Here is an 8,431-nt window from a genome sequence, read left to right as displayed (position 1 = left end):
TATATGTAAGTACACTGTAGCTATCTTCAGATAACCCTGAAGAGGGAATCAGATCTCATTACGGATGGCTGTGAGCCACTATGTGGTTGCTGGGATTTGAACTCATGACCTTCAGTAGAGCAGTCGGCGCTCTTAACCACTGAGCCATCTCTCCAGCCCCCGAGGGAATAATTTAAATGGAGGATGGGTTTAATTTGGTGTCACAGATGTCTGCCCATGGCCAGTGTCATGAATCTGCAGCTTGTGGTCTGACTGCTTCTCCGACTGTCCGGAGAGGCTGTGGAGCCGAGCCCCAGCTGCTGGGGGTGGCTCACGGGGGACCAGTCTTGGAAAGTTAAAGGCCCTGGCTTCCTGTTTCTTGGTCCACTGTGATGCGAATAGCTTTTACTCACACTGCTGCTGCCCTGAATCTCCCCCCTGTGACAGACTAAAACCATGGATACAAATGAAGCTTTTTTCTTCAGCTGTTTCTGCCGGGTCACAGCAAATGTAACAAATTCAGCCACATTGCTTTAGACTGTAGGGAACTAGAGCATCCCGGCAGCAAGGGCCCATGGCAGAGCCAGATGGGAGGGACACAATGTATCTACTGGGCCATGCAGCCAGTGACCCACTTCCTTCCAGGTAGGCCCCACTTTCTGCTTCTTTCCACCTCTCTGTGAGGTCCAAGACTTCAGGATCCTGTCACTTCATTGAAACTCATCAGCTAGTGACCAGACCTCTCTAATCCAGAAACTTGTGGGAGATGTTTCATATTCAAACAGAATGCTGCCTTCAAAGCTATCTCCTTTTAGGGGCTTGATTTCCAGAAATTGAACCTGTGTTCAAATGATTTTTTTTTTTTTTTTTTGGAAAGATGGTCTTTTTCCAGTACTCATTTAATTTCATGTGTTATGGCAAGTAGCAGGTTTCTGCCAGGAAAGTCTAGGACATCAGAGAACCACCTTAGAGATCAGTAGGTCTGAATGCTATGGTTGGCAGGTGTTAAGCATTGAGGCCCAAAAGAATTAAGCCTTTGCCCAAGAGCAAGGCCAGCTCTTGCTCTCAGCAAGGCCAGGCACGCAGGTTACCAATGCCATCCCTCTCATGTTGTAGCAGGCTGCATCCCTCTTCTGCAGGACTCTGGCTTCTTAGTCCATAGAGGAGGGGATGGGTAACGCAGCAGTTGGTTTGTGTTGGTCACAGCTGTTTCTTGGCTGTGCTTGCTGCCTCTGGCCCCTGAGCCAGCAGCAGGCCTGTGTGCCTGCTGGCCGAAGGGCCTGCTTGTATGAGCCAGAGCCTCTTCTCTGTTCATCAGAAAGAGGTGGAAGGGGTCCTTCCCACCCCGGGACAGAGCTTGCCAGGGCTGGCTGGATTTACTCTTCACATCCAGGGATTGGATCCCTTTTAAAAAGACAGGCTTGTTTCTAGTCTATTCCATTTTCCAGGATGGAGAAGAAAATGCCTGCTTCTGGAGGTTGAAGCAAGATGGGTGTGAGCTCAGGTGTCTGCCCTCTGGCCACATCTGGCCTACCTTGTGATCCTGTGAATAAAACTATTGGAAGATGGCCCAGTCACTGTTTTCAATATAATCACTGGATTATTGATTGATTGAGTGTGTGTGTGTGTGTGTGTGTGTGTGTGTGTGTGTTTCACTGGAGATTCACCCTAGGTCCTCAAACATGCTAGGCAAACACTCTACCATTGAGGTGTGCACTCCCAGCCCTCTTTATATTTTGAGACAGAATATACCCACACAGGCTTTGAACTTTTGGTCTCCTGCCACCACCTCCCAAGTGCTGGGATTTGTGAGTTTTCACTGAGCCCAGCCCACTCTTCCCTTTAATGGTAGAGCTGAGTAGCCTTCCCAGAAGCCATCTGGCCCCAGCACCTAAGATAAGTCCCCCCCACCCCCAGCCCTTGGCCTAACAGAAGAATTCTCCCTGGGCTGTTCGCACACAGGCACAATGCCTTTCTGTGGCTCACTGGAAGAGATTTGCCTTTCTCAAAATACTTCCTCATGAGGAACCCAAAGGGAAGCCCAAAGGGAGCCAGGGAGCAAAAAGTGGACTCAGGTGGGTCAGTTCCCCACCCCACCCCACTCTGCTCCCAACCCTCTATGTTGGCACTACGTAGAGCCTTGGTGGTCTTCAGCATGTCTGCCCCGTCTCGGCTCCATGAGGACAGCTGCTGGGCTCAGGGAGAGGCTCTGGTCTCAGCCCCTGTGCTGTTCATCTGTAATTACAATGGACCCAGTCCGAGGGCGATGGTGGGAAGCCTCTCGAGTAGATGCAGGGGATTCTTGGTGTAGGTGGCACAGTGTACCATTCAGTCACCATCCCTGCATCCTGGGGCCATGACTTCCTGGTGCCATCAGAGCTGAATGATGCTGAGACTCAGGCTCATGCTAGCTACACTGTGAAAAGTGTTGGCCGGCACCGTGGTTAACCTTCAGTAAGCACTGTCGATGACAAGTCTGTATGTTGCCTACTGGTATCATTTAGTCATCCCAGTAGCCAAGAAGGCGAGCATATAGCTTTATCCTGAATTTTACAAGTTCAGGACTAGGCTTTGAGGAGTGGAGTATAGGCTCAGTGCTTAAGATCACTGGCTGCTCTTCCACAGGGGTTGGCTCCCAGCACCCTTCAGGTGGCTCACAACCATCTGTAATTCCCATTTCAGGAGACCCGTATCTCTTCTGTCCTCCACAGGCACCAGGCATGCAAGTGATACACAAGCGAATACATAGAACAAAATGAAAATAAAGTTATGGAAAGGAAATTTATTTTAGAAAGAAGCAATAGGTTCCAAAAAGATTAATTAACTTCCGGGATGGATGGAGCCTGGAAGGGGTGGAGCCTAGAAGGGGTGGGGCTTGGGTCTGTACCCAGGTCTCAGACCGCAGAGACCTTTCCACAAACTCCCTCTTGGGTTTACAGTAAACATTGAAATATCTGCTTATCAGCTCTGCCGGGGGTGGGGGGTGTCGGGCTGGAGGGCGGCGGTGCAGATTTACTGAGCAGGTGTGGCATCAGACTCTCGTGGCCTCATCTGTGTGCCTGCAAAAGATGGGCCTTGTATTAGCTGTGTAGCCTTGATTGAGTAACTTGGTCTCTTTGCTTCAGTGTTTCTGCAAAACAGAGGGATTATAGTACCTGTTGTAGGTTTGTCTTCAACAGTAACTGAATAGCCCGTATGTGACGGGTACAGTACGAAGCTTGGTAGACCCCAGTGCTGGATGAATGTAAGCTGCTGGTATCTGCCATGACGAAGTCCCCCCAGCCCCAGGGCCAGTGCCAGGCGGCCCTCCTAGGGGCCCAACCTTCGCCTTGTGACTGTCTTCCTGCAGCCAGTGCTTTGCGCCTTGTGAATGTCTATAGCATGTCTCTGCTCCAGGCATGGTACCATTCTATCTCCTTTCCATCTGAGAAATGTCTCCCTAATACTGTGAGGCCAGAGTATGTGCTAATCTCCTGAGTCTGTCTTGGGACTCAATGGTTCATGACGGGCAGGGAGTGCCTGTGGTGGCCTCTGGTGTTCATGGTGACCTTTGAGCCTATGAGGGTGTTTGATACGCAAGCCTGCCACTCAAGTTTGATCCCTGGAGCACATGTAAAGTGGGAAGAGAGGACCAATTCATTAAAGTTGTCCCCTGTGGCATGCACACCCAACGCACGCGTACATGCACGCACACTAAAAACATTAGAAACACTGTGCATTGCAGTGAACAGGTGAGGAACTTTGTACACCATCGCAGATCACAATGCTGATGGTGTACTACTCCGTCCGACCCCGTAATGACATGTTCCTCTATAGCAGTTCAGGTTTATCCTCACTCTTGGCAGGAAACAACATAACCATGTTTCCCAGGTGAGGAGGCTGAGGCACAGGCAGGGTACCCTTGTCCTCACGTCCTGGCCACTAGCTCCTAGGTCCAGTGTGAAGCGCTCTGTATGACCGTGGTTCTCAACCTGTGGGCCGAGACCCCTCTGCTATTTTGAATGGCGCTTCCCAGGGATCGCCTAAGACCATTGGAAAACTCAGATATTTCCATTACGGTTTATAACAGGAGCAAAATTACAATTATGAAGCAGCAATGAAAATGTATTTATGGCGTGTATGGGGTGGTTGCCACAGCTTGGGGAACTGTATTAAAGGGTCGCAGCACTAGGAAGGTTGAGAACCGCTGCTTTTTAGGGCACCTTTTACCTCCCTTGGGTGCAGCTGTGGCAAGCACTGAGCAAGACTTCAAGGCAGAGTACATGTGGTATGTACTTGAAAACTACCCTGGCATTTGAGGTCCTGGGTCTGGTCTGCTGAGCTGCTGACCTCTGACAGTCTGTGGAGCCACCAGGCCCCATGGGACCAGCCTCCCTCATAGCTACAGAGGCAGAGCCCGGCTTCCTTCTCCAGCCCACACTGAAGCCGAATCCCACTGCAGGGAGGGCCTAGGTCACGAGTCTGCTTCAGAGGATCCTGTGTTCCGACAGACACCTCATTATCCCAGCCAGTCTCTGTAATCATACAGGCCCACGCCCAGCAGTTGTCCCAGGCCAGGAAATCATTCCTTCCCCTCCCCCGCCTTCCGCCCACGGCGCCCTGAACCTCCAGTGTCTGCAGCCACGCTTCGGTGGCCCTCCTGCCTGCCTGCCTAACGGTTTTCTCTCCTGCTTCTCCTTGCTCTCCTGGGGACTTGGAAGTGTGGTTATCCAGCTGGGCTGAGTCTCCCAAGAAGGACGTGACAGGTACTGCCTTGCGTGCATGCGTGTGAACTTGTGCGTCCCAGCATGTGTGCCGAGGAGCTGGTGCCCGCAGGCTTCCTTAGGCATGCCTCCCTGCATCTGCATGTAGGGCTTTTCCACTCCCTGCAGCCCCCCTCCCCGCCTGCAGGAAGAACCCTTTACAGTCCCCAGATGAGCCATGGAGCCTGGTAGAGTGGTGATCAATATCAGAGTGAGGGAGTGTGCACTGGCCCAGTGCCTGTGGGTTTGAATCCCGGCTCGGCCATGCCCTGCCTATGTTGTCCTGGGTGGGTTGCACAACCTTCCCAAAGGCACATAAAGTGCATTGCTGGGCTAGGGTGATGGTGGGCTACTGTCGTCTTTGACCTTATCACACTGACCTTCCCCGGAGACTAGCCAAAGACAGCCATCTCTAGCCTGAGGCAGTCAGTCAGCCCCTGATGACCTACCTTCCAGAGATCGCTGTGGGGAGCAAGAGATCTGGGGCGCAGGAGGGCCCTTCCTGTGAGAGTGAGAGGTTGGACCACAGCCCCATTTCCCAGTAGTCCAGACCTTGGAATTGCCCCAAGGCCTTTAGCTGCCTGGTGAGGTGCCCAGGGGCTAACCCAGAATTTGGTCCATCTGGGTGGAGAGTCAGTTTAGCCTTGTGGCAAAACGGCAGGACTATAGTGCTTGGAGTCGATGGTGGAAGAGGGATGGCATTTCCTGGAGGGTCTTCAACAGGAGTCTTCCCTTTGAAGACAGGGTGAGGGGCTGGGGAGGTATGGTAGAGGGTTAGGGTGAGAAGGGGTCTTGGGCCAGTTGCTGAGTCAAAGCTCAAGCTCTACCCGCAGTCCTCCCACCTCGAAGCTGCTGCCGAGCACTCTGGAAGAGAGAGCAGAAGAGAAGGCAGTAGGGAGGACCCCCTTGCCTCCTGGTTGTCCTTCTAGTGTTCCCTATGATGCTGGCCCGGGCCTGAGCTAATCACTGGGCTCCTGTCCCTTTTTCCCCTCTGATCACGCCAGTGAGCCAGAGCGCACTTGGCCCACAGCAATACATTCTATTCACCAAACGTATAGCTGAGAGGCCAGCAGGCCCAGTGCACCCTGGGAAGAACCGACTGTGAGGGACTGCTGGGTCTTGGTGGGATGCCCAGGGTTGGGAGTGTTATGGAGAACCTGTGGCAGGGCTCCCATAAGGCCTGGCTTCTCAAGATGAGTCCAACCCTCTGGAACCAGAGGCAGCCCCTCAGTCCCCACCCTAGAGTGGTGGGGATAGCCGACTGAGTCCAAGGCCCCAATCTCCCAGCCTTGGTTTCCCTTCTGGAATGTGGGGGAATTCTCTGAAACAGGAAGCTCAGAGGTAATGGGCTGATGCCAGAGATCCCAATAGATAGGGGTCCTGGGGTTGCTGCTTAGCCTGGCATCCAACTCAGAGTGGCCCAGGAGGCTCTGAGCTGGCTCTCTGTAGCTGGTAGGCCCATGCCTGCCTGGACGTGGGTCTAGGAGAGGCATTTCGCAGAGACGTCTCTCTAACCCTCTCCACTCTCCCGGTGCTGTGGGTTTTTCCATGAGCTGCCTCTGGTAGGGAGGTCTGTAGTTCCTCCCAAGTCTCTCCTAGCCTCTGCTCACCACACAGCTGCTTGTACTTTACAAGGGGGTTTAGCCCTGTAACAGACTAGACCCGTGAGGTACTTACTGTTCCTGTTTACAGATGAGGAAGCTAACCTCCGGAAGGGTAAGTGTCCTCCCCAAGGTCACAGAGCAAGCACGGGTAGGGCAGGACTGCACTTCAGAGCCTCTGACACTGATGCTGAGTTTGTGTTCAGGAATGTCGGGTGATGGTTGTGTCTGGGTCATGTCCTATGGCACTGGCATCAGAGGTGACTCGTCCACAGCACAGGGTCTGGTTGGAGAGCCATTCCCACTCAAACGCCCCGGAGAGAACAAGAGACTGTGCTATCCCGGGCACACTAAGGGAGCTTCCTAAGAGCCAGAGATGCTTAGATAGAATTGAGATGGGAGAGCATGTAAGGCGGGGGTCGGGCCTACAGGAAAAAGGCTTAAAGAGAATGCACACGGGGCTGTCACGGGTGCTCAGTACACCCGTGCTGAATTATGAATGCTACGTGGAATGGTGGAGGAGTGCCAGAGAACCAGGGGAGCACCAATCACAAGAAAGACTGGGCTTAAATTTGCCCCTTATTCTTTTAAGTCATGAGGAGTCATTGAGGGTGTGGGAGCCAGGAAATGACTTGGCAAAGGCTTAGTTTAGAAGCTTAAGTTGACAACAAAACCCCCAAATTTCTATTCAGATGGTTAGTGGAGGAATACAGGTGTCAAGGCTGGAGTAGGGCGGAGACTCTTAGGAAGGTCCAGCCAAGGACTCTAACAGAGCTTAAGGATCTGTCTGCCTCTTGTGCAAAGGCCCGTTCTCACACAGGAGAGACAGTGCTCTCTAGAAGTGCCCACCCCTCCGAGCAGAGCCAAAGCCTCCTCTGAGCGCAAGGGCTCCCTCCCCCTCCTTCGGGCAGCCGCCTCCAGATCCCAATTTTCCAGGCCTTTGCCTGCCTTGGAGGGGATCCAGAGCTGCTACAGATGGCGTCACTGCCCGGATACCTGCTCTGAGTGCCTGCCGCCCCGCACTGCAACACCCCAAAAGGCAGATGCCAGAGGGGAGAGCTGGGAGCCTGTTTGCACCGGAGGTGAAAAGGAGAGAGAGGAGAGAGAACCCCACAGCTAGTGCAGCTGTCTCCCAAGAAGAGTGTCAGCCTGCCTGCCCGTGCTGTGTGGCCCTGCAGAAAGTTTCTCTTCGTTTTACCTTCCTGAGTCCCAGAATGCTAGCCTAGCCGTTAGAGGCTCCGACCAGTTTTCCAGGCAGACTGCGGACGAGAGCTGTGGGTGTGTAGATTTTTCCTCTGCTTTGAAATCTTGCCTCAAATTTTTCTTGGCTTGGATCAAAATGAGCTGATATCTGTCCCCTCACTGGCACCTCATCTTTGTCCTCACATCCTTGTCTACCGTCTAGCCGCAATCCCAGAGCTGCTTGCTCCTCATTGCCTCGGCTTCTCTCATTGCCTCTCCCCCTTCCTGTTCAGTCATTTATTGTCCCTCTGTTTGGGAGTTAAGGCCCTTCCTGCTTTACCCAGACGGATACACACTCACAGCATCTGTCTGGAAGTACATCAGTCACACACTCCATCCCCCCCCCCCCCCCCCCCCCCCCCCCCCCCCCCCCGCCAATCCCAAACCCCATTGTTCAGCTGGTATTACCTGTGTGCCTGGTGTCTGGGGATGCAGGTGGGGCAGGGTCCTTCCTACAGACTAAGGGTCAGTGGCACCTGTAGGCCATGTGTGCTGCGGGAGTTTAGGCTGTGCTTGGTCGTAGACTTGGGACACTTTGTGCCCTGGTGACATCCAGGTTACACACATTCAACAGGAGGCTGTATCCGGAGCCTACTGTGGAAGGTTACTGTGAGAACGGAGCTGCAGTTGGGTGCTGAGTGTGGACTGACCCCAAGAGGCCCCAGTGAGGACTTGCATGGGACTTGGAAACTCTCAACCTGCGACAGAACTCCTGCCGCCAGCCCCCACGCCCCCGTTTGGATCTCTGTATTCTCCTCACCCATTTTTTTCCCCCAGTTGAGGTCTCCTCAGTATCTGGCAACCTTTTGCTTTGTGCTACACTTGCAGTGACAGGCACTTATATCCCCAGGGCACAGTCGGGGGGGG

The 8,431-nt window shown here is 53.3% G+C and overlaps 1 protein-coding gene and 1 long non-coding RNA gene across 7 annotated transcripts in view; one reads left to right on the top strand and one right to left on the bottom strand.

Annotated features, from left to right (window-relative positions):
* The window catches only part of Sh3pxd2a (SH3 and PX domains 2A), a 210,116-nt gene that overhangs the window by 143,564 nt on the left and 58,121 nt on the right, over window positions 1-8,431 (top strand). For 4 of the 5 annotated variants that reach the window (XM_031390612.1, XM_031390609.1, XM_031390613.1 and 1 more), the window contains one exon: window positions 4,680-4,724. The exons of the other annotated variant lie outside the window; for it this stretch is intronic. In XM_031390612.1, the coding sequence (XP_031246472.1) occupies window positions 4,680-4,724 (45 nt within the window). The remainder of the gene's footprint in view (window positions 1-4,679; window positions 4,725-8,431) is intronic. 5 annotated transcript variants of the gene reach the window in all.
* Window positions 2,958-7,878, bottom strand: LOC116103967. Of its 2 annotated transcripts, XR_004123642.1 has the most exons (4): window positions 7,521-7,878; window positions 6,399-6,605; window positions 5,171-5,585; window positions 2,958-3,038 (listed from the first exon to the last, which is right to left on the bottom strand). It is a non-coding gene; the product is annotated as an uncharacterized LOC116103967 (long non-coding RNA). The 2 variants fall into 2 exon arrangements; XR_004123641.1 differs by lacking the exon at window positions 7,521-7,878 and having other exon boundaries at window positions 6,399-7,507.

Source organism: Mastomys coucha, unplaced genomic scaffold, assembly GCF_008632895.1.
Source record: "Mastomys coucha isolate ucsf_1 unplaced genomic scaffold, UCSF_Mcou_1 pScaffold21, whole genome shotgun sequence".
NCBI classification, from domain to species: Eukaryota; Metazoa; Chordata; class Mammalia; order Rodentia; family Muridae; genus Mastomys; species Mastomys coucha.
This window is presented reverse-complemented; position numbering and strand designations above follow the sequence as displayed.